At 45.1% G+C, this 17396-nt stretch overlaps 1 protein-coding gene across 1 annotated transcript; it reads right to left on the bottom strand.

Annotated features, from left to right (window-relative positions):
• Positions 1-696: 696 nt before the first annotated feature.
• On the bottom strand, positions 697-17186 carry LOC117727764. Its single transcript, XM_034528215.1, has 22 exons — positions 17137-17186; positions 16809-16932; positions 16607-16709; positions 14298-14411; positions 14089-14205; positions 12298-12458; positions 11826-11972; positions 11638-11740; positions 10425-10553; positions 10145-10327; positions 9150-9391; positions 7647-8456; positions 7029-7125; positions 6807-6914; positions 5287-6633; positions 4935-5057; positions 4682-4810; positions 3433-3625; positions 3181-3305; positions 2453-2643; positions 2226-2359; positions 697-2112 (listed from the first exon to the last, which is right to left on the bottom strand). Exons 7-22 carry the CDS (start codon positions 11882-11884, stop codon positions 1880-1882), a joined length of 4206 nt encoding a protein of 1401 aa, XP_034384106.1. The 5' UTR covers positions 11885-11972; positions 12298-12458; positions 14089-14205; positions 14298-14411; positions 16607-16709; positions 16809-16932; positions 17137-17186; the 3' UTR covers positions 697-1879.
• Positions 17187-17396: the final 210 nt, after the last annotated feature.

Genomic DNA, 17396 nt, shown 5'->3' with positions numbered 1-17396 from the left:
CTTTGCAGAAAAAGTGAGAACAAAAATAAAATCTGTAAATATGCCAAACAAAGTGTACACATTGTATTTTACTTTGCTGGCAATACAGAAGAGAAAAAAAAAAAATAAAAAAAAAAAAAATAATAATAATAATTCTCATTTGCATCCAGCGACTTATTGAATGTAAATCACGTCAACTCAAAACACCAAAAAGGCCGAACGTTAAAAAGCATTTGAACTCCGTTTTGACCTCTCAGCGTATTAAACATGCATTTACTTCCACGACGACAGTGAACCACTCAGGCAGACCGCTGCGTATTCACCACAACAAGCAAAAGTAGTGATGATTAAAATATTTATTATTTAAAAAAAAAAAACAGACATGACATAAATATCATGGTTTGGGTGAAACACTGCCAGCCTCAGTCCAGGCTGTTACAGTATACGTTTAGGAGGCGGAGCCAGTGAACAAGGCACACTGGCAGTAGAGATAACAGTCACGCTGGTTTCCACTCGAGGTCACATGACAAACCCCACGCCTTGAGAGGCAGTTCACAAGAAGGAAAACAAAAACAAAAAAACATGCAGACAATAGGAAGTACATGCAAAAAAACAAAACAATGCAAAAAAACAATACATGCAACAAAATAACTCATGCAAAATGAGATTAAGTACAAATATAACCGGTTGGCACAGAGTGGATTTTTCAGAATCACGAGCATTGAGATGAATGCAGCAGTTTTGGCACCTTTGGAACGCCTTTCAAATAATACAGAAAAAAACAACTACTGTGCAAGTATAACAAAAATAAAAGGAATACACACAACCACTGTTCTCAGATCAGAAGATAATTTAGAAACAAATAAACAATTAGTGGCAAGTCACTGCACTCAAATAAGTAAATATTACAGAAACGCGTTACCTGCAACAGTACATTCAATATCTGCTTATTCAAGAGAGGCGGGACCAGACCAATACTGAACTCCTCATCTTCCTCCATGGACTGGTTCTTCTTCATCATCACCAAGCTATATGCCAACCTTCCCAAAACCAAATGTTCACTCAAGTGGAGGCTCGACATGTGGGGGAAATAACCAGCAGCGTGACAAAAGAATACACATGTTCACCCCTCCAGTTCACATTACTGCAGCAGCAGGAAACAGACGTGTAGCATTACATTTTTGCTTTGGGATATTTTGTTTTAGGGCCACCGATAGGAAAAATACATATAGTTCTATACATAAGATTTTGAGTGTTTGCGGGGGGGGAAAAAAAAGGAACATTTATCGTCAGAAAGCCAAAATAAAATACTATGAATTTTCCCAAAAAAAAGTTTTAAAATATTTTTAAGAAACAAATTGTAATATTACGACAAAATTACTATATCGTAAAGAAAATTAAAGAATTAAAGAAAATTCTATGAGAACTATTTGTATTAATATTTTTCCCAACAGTGGCACCAAAACATCCATCAAAATTATTATGCTTCTATAATAAAAAATGTTTAAAAAAAAAGAAAGCAACTTTCACCATGTTTCACATAAACACAAATTTACTTTAAATTGTTGTATAAATACACATCATGATTTGATATTAGATTAATATATATAATTTGTAGCCTTACTTCATGTGCTTATTATGGATATATAAAGTCGACGTCGATCAAAGGCCAGCTTCAATTCTAGTCCCATAAACCACGAACAGACTCTTTAAATTCTCCAGACACAGAAATACTTCCCCAAAAAAATGGGAAGACACATTTAAAAAAAAGAAATAGTAAACGGTCCTTCAGGGACAACATCAGCTGACGGACAAATGTCGACACCGATCCGTGTCCGACACACATTCATATTGCACTTGTGGAAACATGGCGACGCGGTACGCTACACGGCGGTGCGTCTCAGAAGCACTTCCTGAAGACGATCTGCGGCCCGTGCTCCTCGTATTCCTCCCGACTGATCCAAGCGGCGCCGAAGGTGGGCAGGTTGGCCAGAACCGCGCCGCCGCGCCACACCGAGAAGTCTCGATCCTCCGGGCCGGTGACGCGAACGCTGTCCCTCGCGTCGGCGGGGACAAGGCCTCCGATTTCAGCCTGGAGCCGCTCGGGCAGGCCCGGCAGCAGAGTGTTCCCACCTATATATGTATATAATTTAAAAAAAAGGTAATTACAGTCAGTTAACGTGGACTGGAACGATGCCTTTTTGAGTCAATGGCACAGCTGGAGCTTAACGAGAAACAACGGTTACCCGACAGCACGATGTTTCTCAGGAAGCAGCGCCGCAGGTCGATGTCCGAGCCGAGGACGGACTTGAAGACACTCTCGTGCATCCCGTAATGGTCCCGTCCAATCAGCTCGGGTTTAAAGAGAATCTCGGGGGCCCTGCGTGAACGAGGAAGCGGTTATCAGTAGAAGTCTTGTTCTCGAGTGGTAAAATCCTCCACATTGGTTTCTATTCCACGCCAGGTGAGTTACCTAAACCTCTCCGTGCCGAGTGTGACAACCTGTCCGTCCGGCATGCTGTAATGCATCTCTCTGCAGGACGCGCCCCCCCGCCTCAGCTCGGCTTCATAGTCGACGGCCACACAGCAGCAGCTCTCCTTCATCTCCCTCACGATCTCCATCTCAGCCGTTGTGCGCATGCACACCCCTTGTTCCTGCAGAAGCTTTAAAAAAAAAAAAAAAAGAAAAGGCACGGCAACGCCCAGAACCTGCAGTTTAACCACAACACGTTGCTTTATAATGCTTTTTTTTATTATTATGGGTACAATAATGTCTTGGATATTTTTTTTTAAAAGGAATTCTAATATAAGAAACAACAACTTCATTTGCTTGTCTGAAAGTCTGAGGTGACATCTGATAAAAATCACTTTCAAAAAAGCCTTTTATTACATTTTAGTAGTTTCATGTCTTATTTGTTTTTTACCTGCATTCATTTCAAGTAATTCTTGACACAATGTCACGATTAAAAAAATAATATGTTTATGCACAGGGGACCTTATGATTTCCTACTTGATTTTCTCTTAAAAAAGGACTCACACAAAAAGAATTTAAAAAGTATCTTCTATGGAATGCAATAAAAATGACGTTAGAGTCAGTTTTTGTGCCACTTTAAGAGCTGTAAGCATATTTTGAAGATTACCGGGATATTGTAAAATCGCAATTACATTTATTATAATTTATTAAACAAACAAAACAAATACCTTTTTCAGATGCAACGTAACGTCTGCGCCAGCCAGAGGGAAGCGCTGCACGGCATGCGGTAGACAGTAACCCTCAAACACGGGCACGCTGTGGCTCACCCCGTCTCCGGAGTCAAACACCACACCTGCAACCATGAAGACAAACCCTCACATTTTGTGACGCCCCTTGTGACGAAATAACGCATCGCTAAAAATCGATGGACGCCAGTCTTTCCGACATGCACGACTAGACGCGTCAATTAGCCAAATTACCCGTCGATCTCCCCGCGGCGTAGAGCGCCAGCACCGCCTGCATGGCCACGTAGGTGAAGGGAACGTTGAAACACTCGAACATGATCTCCACCATGCGCTGGCGGTTCTCCGAGGGGTTCATGGCCGCCTCGGTCAGCAGGACGGGGTGATCGTCCGGTTCCACACACAGCTGCTGGAACGTGTGATGCCAAATCTAAAAAAGATTAAATAAACTCGGTCAAGGTAACAAACTCCATTTCCTTCGGGGTCCATATATTATGTTTTATAGGCTTAGCGCACGATATTTACGTTAACGACTTAGCGTATGATATATGGACATGACGTCAATCATTTTTACGATCAAGATTTATCGTACGATATATGGACATGACGTCAATCATTTTTACGGTCAAGATTTATCGTACGATATATGGACATGACCTCGATCATTTTTATGTTCAAGATTCATCGTACGATATATGGACATGACGTCGATCATTTTTTTTACGATCAAGATTCATCGTACGATATATGGACATGACCTCGATCATTTTTATGTTCAAGATTCATCGTACGATATATGGACATGACCTCGATCATTTTTATGTTCAAGATTAATCGTACAATATATGGACATGACGTCAATCATTTTTACGATCAAGATTTATCGTACGATTTATGGACATTATGTCAATCAATTTTTTACGATCAAGATTTATCGTACGATATATGGACATGACCTCGATCATTTTTATGTTCAAGATTCATCGTACGATATATGGACATGACCTCGATCATTTTTATGTTCAAGATTCATCGTACGATATATGGACATGACCTCGATCATTTTTATGTTCAAGATTTATCGTACGATATATGGACATGACCTTGATTAGTTATCGGACGATATATGGACACAACCTTGATTATTTTTACGTTAACGACTTATCGTACGATATATGGACATGATGAACATTTACCTTAAAGACTTATCGTAGACTATATGGACATGACCTCGATCGTCTCCCTCAACGTCGCCCAGTTGTGTTGACGTCCATGTTTGTTTACATAAGAACGTCACCAACATTTTAGCCGACCTACCATCATAAACACTTCTTTTTTTTTTTGTTAACACAACCTTGAGCGTCCATTTTATTTATCGTTTGAGTAATTTATTCTAAATTCAATTGGTTCCATTTATTGACAATGTGATATTCTTGCTCAGTTGTAGCGTAAACATCCAGCGACGTTGGTTTCCGTCTCACTTTACCTTCTCCATTTCATCCCAGTTACGAATGATCCCGTTCTTAATGGGATGCTTCAGAGCCAGGACCCCTCTCATGTGCTGGGCCTCGTGTCCGATGTAGCTCTCCCCTTCAAGGTTACCGTTCATTATTTCCTGCAAAAAAAACCCCCCCAAAAAATACGAGAGAGAGAACCTCCGATCAGAAGAGAGCTGGCTAGAGGCGAAGGATTCTTTTCATAGAGAGCAAGAAGAAATACGTGAAGTAAAATGCCCTCACCTCGTATTTTGGCAACCCAATGATGGTTGGGAATATAATGTTTGGGAGGTCTTGATCTGCAAATCCTGCTTTCATCAAACCAGACCCGGTATCCAGGACTATGGGGGTCTTGAAATCCGTCATCTGCAATCACATTAAGAACATTTAAAAAAGACTTGAAGCAAACGACAGATTAACAGAAGGTCGAAGACGACGCCTTATTCATCGTTTCACTCGTTTATGATCAGGGAGCTTCGGGGGTTGTTTGTAGTTGTATATTTAGACAAAGCCAGGCCCGTCGTTTTCCCCCGGCTGCAAGCCTTTATGCTAAGCTAACCACGTAAAAAGCAGTATTGGAGTAGATATAGCGTACCTCTCTCGTGTTGAGGTTAAGCTGGGCCTGAATCCCAGGCGACCCAGATATCCTCATGGCCTCGGAGCTCTGGACCCCATTGGCAAAGCCTTCACGCCGCTCGACTCTCCCACCGAGGTCAAACCCCAGAGGCCGGTCAGGAGGCGGCGCCGACTGCTCATGAAGTGAAGCAGATAAAGTCTGGACGTCTTCTGCTGGCTGCAAATCTGTTGCTAGCAAACACGCAGGTACTTCGGACGCATCCTCCGACAAGGGGTCTAATGAAACGTTGCATTTTTCTGTGAGCGGATGGTTGTTGTTGTTGTTGTTGCCGCCGCCGTGTTCCTTCACATTTGGATTGACATCAAAGTCGTGACTGACGGCTGGAGCTGCAGTCTCAGGCTGTGCATCGAGTTGCACAGAAGCGACGGCGGGCCGGGCTGGATCCTGCAGCTCCGTGGGAGGAGGAGGAGGAGGAGGAGGAGGTTCGAGCTCGGCGAGGTTCACAGGAGGTGGAGCGCTGCCGGGCTCGGGTTCAGGAGGGAGGTGCAATTTCCCTCCTGGGTCAAACCCCCCGACATCTGGCCTCATTCGAGAGGGCGAAGCAGCATCTTCGCGAGATTCGTCCGATTTGCTCTCATAGATGCATCCCTGAGGTTGGAGGCCCGCCTCTTCGGGAGCCTCCTTCAGATCGGAGGCGGTTTTATTAAACGCCGACGAGCGATCGTCGTCCCGACAGTCCGGAGGGCGCTCAGAGTCTCGCGGCGTCGCCGTCGTGTTCCGACGTCGCCAAAGGACGTCGGAACCCGGCGCCGATTGAAGAGGTTCAGTTCTACACGTCTCCCGAGGCGTCGAATGCGTCCCCTGTGACCGGCAGCTACCTGATAAAAGCTCATCGCAGAGGGCTCGGTCCTCCCTCGTCTCACTTCTATCCTTCTCCATCACGGAACATTTTACAACCTTTCTGGCTTCGTCCTTGTGGCGCTCCGCTCTACGTTCTTTGTCCAAACTCTTCTCCAGCTTCTCCACCTCCCTTTCCTCCTCTTCCAGTTGTAGCTGAAAAGCCTCCCTCTCTCGGCTCGTACTCGACGGCCCGTTTGCATCCGGCGGTTCGCCCGCGGAGGGTTCCTCGTCGCGGCTTCGGAACTCGCGGATCAGCAGGTTCTCCCGCATGATCAGCTCCTCCAGGATGTGGACTTTCCTGAGCTCCGTCAGCAGGTCCGGCCCGCTGTGAAACGCTCCCGAGGCGGCTTCAGAAGCCTCGGTTTCGCTTGCAGACCCGGGCTCACCGAGGTGGTCGGACTCTGCAGGGTCATGGTAATCCTCGAGGCCGAGGACACCGGCTTCAGCCAGCTCACTAGACGACATCTTTTTTTTTTAAAAAGAAAAGGAAAAGAGCACAAGCAGAGTAAGCATCATGAATAGGAACAATCAGGAATCTTGATTGTATAAATAGAAGAAAAAAAACACACTAGCTGCCGATTTATACAGAAGACATCACATTAACCCCAATCCTGGCTTCTCATCCATCCATTACGTACCACCCCGAGCTGGCTCTCGCTGTTCCACGGCGGCCACTGATGGTGCCCGTCCTCCGACCTCAGCAGGGCGTCCAGCACGGCCTCCTGAGCCAGAACGTGTTCTTCTCTCTGGAGGAGGAGGAAAGGGCTCTTAGTAACTTGTGAAGGGCTTCGGAAATCGTCACCGGCTGCAGCCCTTAAAATGGCGTCAATCATCCACTCCTTTACTCAAACCCCTCCTACCTCCAGGATGTCGTCGGCCCGGTCCAGGATCTGTTCCACCGCCCTCAGATCCTCCTGCTCCTTCACATGCCAGTCATTTAGGGAGATATCGATCTCACTGGGAGGAAAACAATTAAAAAAAAAAAAAAAGGGAATTTGACATTGTTGGAGTTTAGCTTTGTCACCATCAAATGTATTCAATGGTTTAAGCTCAAGTATATAAAGTCAGTACAACAGAACTAGACTCAATGTAGCAGGATTTAGGTGATTTAACATACAACCCGTTTGATTCACTAATAATAATAATAATAATAATAATAATATTGGTGTCAGGAAGACATGCCTGAGACCCGATTAGAAACATGAAACTCAGGTGGGACCATAAATATATAAAACGCCATTATTTCCAGAGCAATAATACTATACAGGAGTGTGTTGAGAGCAGGGGAACCAGTTGGACTCCCGGGTTCGGGTTTATTTCTTTGCACAAAGAATAAACTATAATGATTAGAACTGACTGCTTACAGTGATTTCTTTGAACATTTTTGGGACTCGAATAACAGCAAAACAACAGAATAGACAAAGTGTTTTAGCCGTTGTTTAGACGCGTATATAATTAAGCCCAAACGGATGCGTTACCCATCCACAGCGTCCTGATTCTGGTCGTGGAGGTCGTACGAGTCCCAGAGGAGAGTAGGAATCCCCTCTGTGTTGCAGATGGACTTGTCCCTTCCATCTGTGATGGTGCTGGAGAGGACGCAGCGAACGGGACTCAGTTCAGGATCCTCCAAACCGCTCTGCGAGTGCGCCGTCCAGTCCTCGCTCACAACCTCCGTCTGCGCGGGCCCGTCGGACCGGTCGGCGGCATCGTGGGATCGCGGCTCCCGCGGCGTCGGGTTCTGCGTGATGGTCACCGTGTACGAGTTTTCCAGATCGTCAACCGGCAAGCTGAGCCACGGATTGTTGGGCGGCGGCGCCGAGCGCTTCACTTTGATCTCCAGGTTGAGGGAATCCGCGGTTACTCTGGGGACGATCTGGATGCTGGCCCCCGGGGGGGAGCTCCCCCCAGAGACCGCGTCCTCACAGTCCGAAACCCTGGGGCCATTCCCTTGGCGAGACCTGGCGTGAGCCGGCCTCAAATCCACCGAGTCCCCGGTCCGGGCTCCGTCCCCCCACGCCTCCGCCCGGCTGCTCCCGGCTCCGTCGAAGCCCGAGTCGAATGAGCTGAGGGAGGGGAGGGAGGGAGGGGACGTTGCCGGAAGCGAGGCCGCCTCTCGACCACGTTCGCATCCCCCGACGTCCCGAGCGCCCTCAGACGCGCCGCTCGTGGCGCCGCGGTGGTCAACGCGGCCGCGCCGCAGCAGGTCGTACTGCCACTGCAACGCCAGCTGGAGGTGTCCGACGGCCACGGGCCCCGAACTCATCAGCAGTTTCCTCAGGGTCATGCACCTGAGGAACAAAAAACACCAGATAGGAGTGCGTCGACAATGTTCCTGCTCAGCCAATTGTTGCAGATGAAGCAGCAGAATATGACGGGAGAACCGGGCCACATGCATTCATGCAAAATAAATTATAATCTCGCCAATGATCTTCTAAAAGTATTTTATTTATTTTTTTTAGAGACAGAGTCCTAACGACGTGCTGCCAGAGTACGATATATATTAGGCTCCCTTAGTGGTCACTTCAAATAGATTTTGGGAACGTTTCTTCCTCGTTTAGAAAGTAAAAGTCTGCACCACCGTAGTTATGGTAACGTCTCACCGTCAGTCTTCTCAACTCGTTAGTGTGATAGTTTGTTTGCTCCGACATGCAGCGATTGAAAAACAAACAGTGCGTCTCTGCATCCTTTTTAAAAACAAACTGATTTCAAGGAGGAAATTAAAAATCAGAGTTTTGATATTTATTTTGGGTTATATTAAAATCAAATCATCTTTAAATTAATTGATAAACCAGAACTACTGCAGTAACCTCCTCCGGACCGGTGAGCCCTAGTTAATAAACAGACGTTTCTAGGTTCACCACGCATCAAAAAAAACTAAGTGAAAAAGGTTGTAAAACATTGTGGCCAATCTCAAATAAATAAATAAATAAATAAATATCACATCTGTTAAAATAAACAAAATTAAACTCCAGCTCTCTCACCGATGAGACATCCGCTTGCCCGCCTCCTGAACCTCGTCATCCGGGACGGCCTTCGCCAGATGAGCCAGATGAACCAGCTGCTCCGTGTCTGGAGGCGGACTCTTCTTCAGGAACGTGGACGTCTTGTACCTCCACGCGGGGATCGCGCCCCAGTTCCTCCTCTGGGCGCCGTCCCCGTTGACTCCGGACAGCAGCAGCTGGAGGACGTTCTCGCAGAGGACCTGGTGGTACCAGCTGCTGGCCTGCAGGAGGAGCAGAGTTTTAGGGGGTAGCATTAGGGGGTCTTTGATTTGTATTAGTCATTGTACGACAGTGTTGCACAAGTACATTTTGATTGTGTCCCAATTTACGACATGAGAAAACAAAAAAACATTATATTTGGTGGGTGGAGGATGAATTTAAGGAGTCTCGGAGCCAGAAGTTGTTTTGATTGATATATTCAGGTACAATAAAATGTTGCAGGAGTACAAGGAATTAACTTGGACTGGAAACTATAAGAGACGCAAAAATAAATATATATATATATATATATATATATATATATATATATATATATATATATATATATATATATTCCAATGTATATTTTATGGAAGAAGAACTTTGCTATCGTAATTTTTTCTTTCAGTATCAGCAGATACAATTTAGGGATGGAGATAAGAAGTGGATCTATATTAAAGATTTATAGATACACAAAAAAAAAAAATTATAATCTATCTATCCATATATACTTAAAAATTACATTTAATATATATATATATATATATATGTTTAAGTATATAATCTTTTAATATAGATATCTTAATATATATTTAAAAAGATGATAGACATTAAAGTACATTACCTACCTTCGATTTAAAGTTATAATGAAAATTCAGAAATATTAAAAAACGGTTGATTATTTTCTGACGGTCAACCAATCTTTTCAGATTCAGACTCGACGACGACGCCCCTTTTTAAAAATGTCCTCAAAAAATAAATGGCTGAGAACTTGCCCTGTTGTAGTGACGGTGGTAGCTGGAAACCGCTCTGAGGGTTTGGAGAATGAAGTTCACGGCGGAGCGGAGCTTCTCCTTCAGCCTCTCCACATCCAGGACCCAGCGCTCCTTGGTCTGACCCTCATACAGCAGGATCTCCGCTACCGTGTGGGTCACGTCTTCAGCACAGAGAACGAGCGCCTGGTATGATGTTGAGACCAGTTAAAAAAAAATAAAAGACCCTTGTAGTTTTTTAGGACTCAGGCCACGTGTCAAAAAAACCCAGTAAAATCGGTACCATGGCAGGCTTGTGAATGGACGCCTCAAACTCGGACACCAACATCACCGCCGTCGCAGCATCCTTGGCAATCTCTATTTTGTAAGGCTGGAGCTTCTCTTGAAGGAGAGTTTTGATCTGCTCTGTGATCTGGAAACGGAAGGAAACACAATTTGGTTGCACGGCTACCTATAAAGAAGAGTAGAGACATTTTTTCTCCTCTGGTTGTATAGAAGTCTATGCTTCATGTGTTAAAGCTGCATTCTCTCTCCTGACCACCAGGGGGCGACTCCTCTGGTTGTATAGAAGTCTATGCTTCATCTGTTAAAGCTGCATTCTCTCTCCTGACCACCAGGGGGCGACTCCTCTGGTTGTATAGAAGTCTATGCTTCATGGGTTAAAGCTGCATTCTCTCTCCTGACCACCAGGGGGCGACTCCTCTGGTTGTATAGAAGTCTATGCTTCATGGGTTAAAGCTGCATTCTCTCTCCTGACCACCAGGGGGCGACTCCTCTGGTTGTATAGAAATCTATGCTTCATGTGTTAAAGCTGCATTCTCTCTCCTGACCACCAGGGGGCGACTCCTCTGGTTGTATAGAAGTCTATGCTTCATGGGTTAAAGCTGCATTCTCTCTCCTGACCACCAGGGGGTGACTCCTCTGGTTGTATAGAAGTCTATGCTTCATGGGTTAAAGCTGCATTCTCTCTCCTGACCACCAGGGGGTGACTCCTCTGGTTGTATAGAAGTCTATGCTTCATGTGTTAAAGCTGCATTCTCTCTCCTGACCACCAGGGGGCGACTCCTCTGGTTGTATAGAAGTCTATATAAATTACTCTACTTCTCTTGATTTATTCCCTCAGTAAACATTGTAAACATTAGTTTTTGGTCTCAATCTCTAGTTTCAAGTCTTCTTCAATACAGCGTGATGTTCATTTAGTACATTATGGTCATTTAGAGTCAAACAACTATAAAGCAGGGGATGCTTTAGGGGCGGGGCTACGAGGTGATTGACAGGCTGCTACCAGGCGTCTCTACGTCTCCTCCGCATTCCAAATATTAAAAACGAAATTGCCGAACTCGAGGCTTCAAAACAGTCCACAAACCAACGGGTGTCGTCACGACGACTTGGCCCACTTCCTACATACGGTCCATGTTTAGTCCGTAGTGGCGTTTGATTGACAGCCGTGACGAAAACAAATGAAACACGTGAACCAAACCTGGACACGGACTCACCTGCAGAGCATCCTCTCGCAGCTGGAACACCTGTAAGTGGAGGCGGGCCTTACAAAAGGCCTGCTGCCACAGCAGGTCCACTTTCTCCACGGCGGCAAAGATCCTTGTAAAACAAAAATAAATAAAACATTTCCAATTCATATTTACTACATTCATATTCATGCCAGTTTATGGCAACAACAACGTACCGGCTGTGGTTCTGCAGCATGTCGAAGGCGGTGTGGGTGAAGAGCGCCGTGCCGGCCATCGCCCGGTAGCTCGGCTCCTTCTCCGGGTAACGCAGCTTCTCCACGACGCTCTCACAGTGCGTCAGCAGAGAGTCCAGCCCCAGCGCCCTGAATACACACACACGTTAGTTTGAAGATGGTCGGAGTCCAGGAGGGGGAAAGAAAATAAAACACATTCTCATCTGGTTATTCTGACCCACAATCCTTTGCGCTGCCGATACATACAAAAGCAGAAACGTGCCATGACGTCCCACTTGAATTAATACTGCATGCACATTGTCAAGGCAGCTGTAGCATGTACTAAAAAAAGTACAGAGAGTAAAAAAGTTTTTTTTAATTTTTATTAAACCATCCTCGGAGATAATCAAATGGATCCTTTTTGCTATAATTACGCAATCCCCGAAAGCCACAAGCTGGAGTTAGAGGAGCACACCTCCTGAGCTGCTGGAACTCGGCTTCGTTGGTGGAGCAGAAGCGTCGGAGCTCGCCGAAGGTGGAGGGCGGCGGCAGCCTGGCCAGAGCCTGCAGGGTGGAGATGCAGGAGGGCAGCCGCTGGACCACGGACAGGAACTCCTGGAGGAACTCGTCGATCTCCTGCGACGAGGGGAGCGGCACAGGGACGCCGTTAGTCACTATGTGTGTGTCTTTATTCGTTGGGTTTGTCTATGCGTTCATCACTAAAAAGGGCATAAGACAGAATCCAGGAGGAGGGCATCGCAAGGTCCTACATTTGGTTTGTCGCGTTACAAAAACGGGCGACGACTGAATTTTAGTTGCACAAAAAGATCCTCGAATCCCAACACATCATTCATAATAATAATAATAATAATAATAATCATGTTTAGGCCGAGAGCTGCCACGGTTAATGAATACGGTCACCGTGGCAAAACGCCCGAGATGAACATGAATGAATGTATAAATGTAATGAGGCGAGGGGGGGGGGGCCTTTCACTTGCTAATAAGGTCAGCTGATCACGCCATGCATTTTGCTCAAGCGTCACCACGGTAACGGGACAATGGACGCCGGCCTCGTGAATGGACTCTCACATGAAAACGGCCTCCTGGCTGAGCCGTCACAGAGAAGGCAACAGTTGGCATGAATGTTTTGGGCCGCGGCGTCGTACGTCTGTGTGTGTGTCTGTGTGTGTGTGTGTGTGTGTGTGTGTGTGTGTGTGTGTTGCAGAGGACACAATGTCACTGTGTGTTCAAACCCTCCCACCGATCATGAGACTCTCTTTGATACCCAAACACGCGTTTCGCAGACAGAATGAAGGGATGCCAACACATCGCACACATTTACTGAATATTAACATCATACGTGTCCAGAAAAAATAAAAAATAAATAATAATAATAAAGAGGTCAAGTGAATACGGATGCAGATCTTTCACACATGCAGGATTGCGGTCCTGATCCTACACATCTCGTGCTCGTATGAAGCCTCTTCACTGTTGGAGTACAAGAGGTCTGAATCACTATTTGTTGTGCACAATGTATTCTATGTGGTGCATTGAAGCAGTCGGTTCCGATGTCACTTTAGAGCTGCTTTTAGTACACAAAAGCAGCTCTAAAATACTGCAAAGTCAACATTAATTCATATTTTATACACAATAAATATAAAAAAAAAAAAAAAAAAAAAAAAGGTAAATTAGGGGCCATTTTCACTCGTGCCTGTTAACTTTACGCTTAGTGTCGAGATGAACCTCGTCATTAACTACTTTAAATCTGCTCGGCTAATCTAGTATAACGTCCGACATTCAAGTAGAAACTACTGTTTTATTAAATTTATATTAAGTCATAATTACCCGCCCCATTGGTAATGTCTGCTGCTTTTTTAACATTTATGAAGACCGACAAATCCTAAATAAATAAGCCATTAAATGCATCACAAATATTGTACCGCAAAAATAAATGTAGGCATTAAGCAATTGATAAAATGTGACAGATTAATATTTGCGGAATTATTTTCATTAATTCGCATATTTATCTGCTCATCTATTTAAATGTTCCTTTTGTTTTTTTTTATTTCCTTTGACATTTATTTACTTAATAACATTTGTAATGTTCTTTATGTATCAATAAATGTCTTTATTCTACTCATTTATTTCCTCAAATTAATCAATTTCTTCACACGTGTCTTTTAATGCATTCATGCTTAATTTACGCAATTGAGGGGCGGCTGTCAGCTCTCCACCCATTGGTCGATCAACAGGGTGCATGGCTTACCTTGATGAAGGCCACCCAACTGCGGTGGCAGTAGATCAGGTAGCCGCCCAGCGCCGCGGTCAGCTGGCTCCGGTCGATGTGGTTGGAGAGCTCCGGGATTTCTCTCAGGAACACTTTCTGCACGAGAGACGAGAGAGTGAGAGAGTGAGAGTGAGAGTGAGAGAGTGACCGCCCGACCGGCAGGTAGCAGGAGGCGTCGCTCCACTCACCTTGAACGAGGCGCCGGGCGCCTTTGAGGGAGCGAGGAGCTTCAGCAACAGCCTGACGGCCTCCTTCTTTTTGGGCTGAATTATGTAGACGCTGTGGAGGGTCCGCTTGCGCCGCTGGAAAAGATGGAGGAATAAAAGAGAGAGTTAGTTTGTGATGCTCAGAGAAAAAAATACTGTTTCTTTTGTCGCGATTGGATTTGGAAAAGAGAAAAGTTTGTTTGTGGGTCAGCGGATCCAATCTAAACGTTTATGGACCTACAAATGAGGAAATATATGCACAACAACAAAAATTTGGACACACACACACACACACACACACACACACACACTTTGTTGACATTGTACTTTGGTGGCGTGTACAAATCATAGCCTGTATACAAGTGGACGTTGACGTCACCCGTTGGTTTGAGATCTTCTCTTTTGAAGCCTCAAGTTCGGCTTTTAGGCCGTCGCCATCTTGTTTTGTTTTTTTGCACCCAGTGAACGGAAGTGAGCGCATCTGGACTGAGGTCGAGACGCCGTATACATCTCTGGTAGAGAGAGACCTGCCAATCACCTTGTAGCCCCACCCTAAAGCATCCTCTGCTTTATGGTCCGTTTGACTCTAAAATGGACCATCATTTACTTATTGAACATCGTGCTGTATTGAAGACTCGCCCCCCGATGGACATTAGAGAGAATGCAGGTTTTAGACACTGCTGCCTGGTACAAAAATGCAGGAAATAAAGTGAACAAAAAACCTGTTGACAGTGGCCCTGCGGCCCTACAGCCAAGCGTGACGGCTGCGTATCTGTTAGCTTGTTAATCAATCACATCTAGAGTGCATGGAACACACACACACACACACACACAAACTATAAGTCACTTTCCTTCTCGAGTGGAGGAAAGTTGATCTGGGTGAGAAAAGGCAGCGGCCTGACATAACTGCTCATTTAAATGTCATATCACTAAAAAACTTTTCTATTAAATAACCAAGCCTGTGGCCAGCAATGCATGTGACGCCCCCCCCCCCCCCACACACACTGCATTTCTACGATAACCACTTTGTACCCTTGCTTTTGCATTTCAAAGAACAGCTCAGGCTGCAGCTCTTTGAACCCAGAAAACAAAATGTTGCATAACTTAATGCTGCAAGAAAGAGCTCAATCACAAGGTGAGCTCGCCACCGTACAGAAAGGACCCCCCCCCCCCCTACCACCACCCTCCACCGCCCCCCCTCAGTGCTGTTCATGCATATTTCAAACAGTGAGCTACCGTTTCACAGAAGCGAACCAGTAGAATACGTTCAGTACGTCAAAGGTTAAATAACTAAAACAATACTGGTGTTCGTCTTTTCTGCAGCGGAGGGGAACGCCCTCTTCAGAGGGAGGGGGGAGGGGGGGGGGGGGGGCATTCTTCTCTCGGAGTTGGACTTTTTTTCTCTGCTCCACAGGAAATAACGGATCGAATGCTGAACGAGATCCAGCACCGATCCGACTAAACGGAGATCCTTCAGGAAGGAGGCCGCTGTTGGAACGAGACGCCAACGTATTGGTCACACAACTTAAATAAATAATAAGAATAATGTCATGTGATTAAATACAGTTAAATTAAAAAATAAATCTCCATCCTATTGGAAAATAAAGTGCCCTAAATGTGTGTCCAATTCTTTAAAAATAAAATCCAGAAAATTACACAATATTCCACTTATTTTTTTTAAATCAGCAAATTCCTTTAGGCCGTCTGTGTTGACTAAATCTTTTTTTAACCGCACAGCTCTAATCAAATGTCAGGATCAAACAGGCAACACAAAAGGTGTTTTGATAAAATTAGTCACATCAATGAGCACCCACAATATTATGCAGCACAATGACACACACACACATCAGTAGTGAGTAAATTCATAGAATAATAACCACCCAATTAGTTCGTAGTATTTAAAAAGATAACATCTCAAGCTTCAGGCTCGTGAGAGACAAGAGGGAGTCGATTGAAAAGCATCGTTTACATCCAGGTCGCCTCCTCCATCGGATGTGTGCATGTGCGTGTGTGTGTGCGTGTGTGTGTGTGTGTGCGTAGTACCACATCATGTGCGTCCTCATGTGTGCACGAGATAACAAGGACCCACTCATGGGGAGGAAAATTTAAAAAAAAAAACACTAAAAATGCTTCGTAGCTGAATCGCCACAGGGAACCTTTAATCCTAAAGTGGTGCTGTGAGACACATCGGCTCGCCGTGGATGCGATGCTATACTTGTGCACGGTGTGTGTTCTTAAAAATCAGCACGTGATCTTTAAAAAGCGTACATTTGGTTTGCGTCGCACAATACCTCGAGCAGGAGCAGCGTCTCGGCCACGACCCTGATGGCGAGGAGCGACGCGTGCCTCAGATCGGCCACCACGGACCCCAAACTCTCCTTGTCCTGCTTCTTACTGTGGAGAGAGAGAACACGACCATCAGTAGGTCACACACACACACACACACACACACACACACACACACACACAACAAGCCTGTACGACCACACGTACTTGTGCAGACACAGAAAGTAATTTATGAAGTCCACCACTTCTGCTTTGCTGAGCTCCGAGGAGAGCGCGTCTTGTTTGTCTGCTGGGAACACGACCAGAGGGCAGCCGTGCTGGTCAAACGCACCTGAGCGGACAGAATACACAAGTTATCTTTAAAAAAAACTACTTTAAAAAAAAAAAAAAAGCACTTAAGTCAATTTTGCCTAAATAAACTTACAATTGTTATGTCATTATTGTCAATAAGCAGTGACTCTTTAAAAAAAGGGCTTAATTAGCCGTTTTCATGTGCATATACATTTTTATTTTTTTTAAAGGATTAAACATCTACCGGGGAATAACACGGCTGCGGAGTTGAGCACGTGATCAGCAGGCAGGGGCGGGGGGGAGGGGGGGGAGGAGGAGACGCACTCGTGGAAGTCTGAAAAAAGAAATAATTTAAAAAAAAAAGATGTGGAAAATTATTAGTATCATTTTCTTTTATTAGAAACTGCCCCACGACAAGAATGTTCCCGACCACCGGAGGTAAACCTCGGATCCCTCCGCGTCTTCAGGAGGAACCCTGACAAAGAAAAGTTGAGCAGCGACTAA

The sequence above is a fragment of the Cyclopterus lumpus genome, chromosome 24 (genome assembly GCF_009769545.1).
Source record: "Cyclopterus lumpus isolate fCycLum1 chromosome 24, fCycLum1.pri, whole genome shotgun sequence".
In the NCBI taxonomy this organism is placed as follows: Eukaryota; Metazoa; Chordata; class Actinopteri; order Perciformes; family Cyclopteridae; genus Cyclopterus; species Cyclopterus lumpus.
This window is presented reverse-complemented; position numbering and strand designations above follow the sequence as displayed.

Excerpts from the sequence above, each read along its gene's own strand:
- LOC117727764 (XM_034528215.1), bottom strand. The coding sequence starts at position 11,884 with ATGGCCGGCACGGCGCTCTTCACCCACACCGCCTTCGACATGCTGCAG. Across the intron at positions 6,634-6,806 it reads GCGAGAGCCAGCTCGGGGTG|ATGTCGTCTAGTGAGCTGGC; the intron begins GTACGTAATGGA and ends TAAAAAAAAAAG. Across the intron at positions 3,306-3,432 it reads CGCCGCGGGGAGATCGACGG|GTGTGGTGTTTGACTCCGGA; the intron begins GTAATTTGGCTA and ends TCATGGTTGCAG.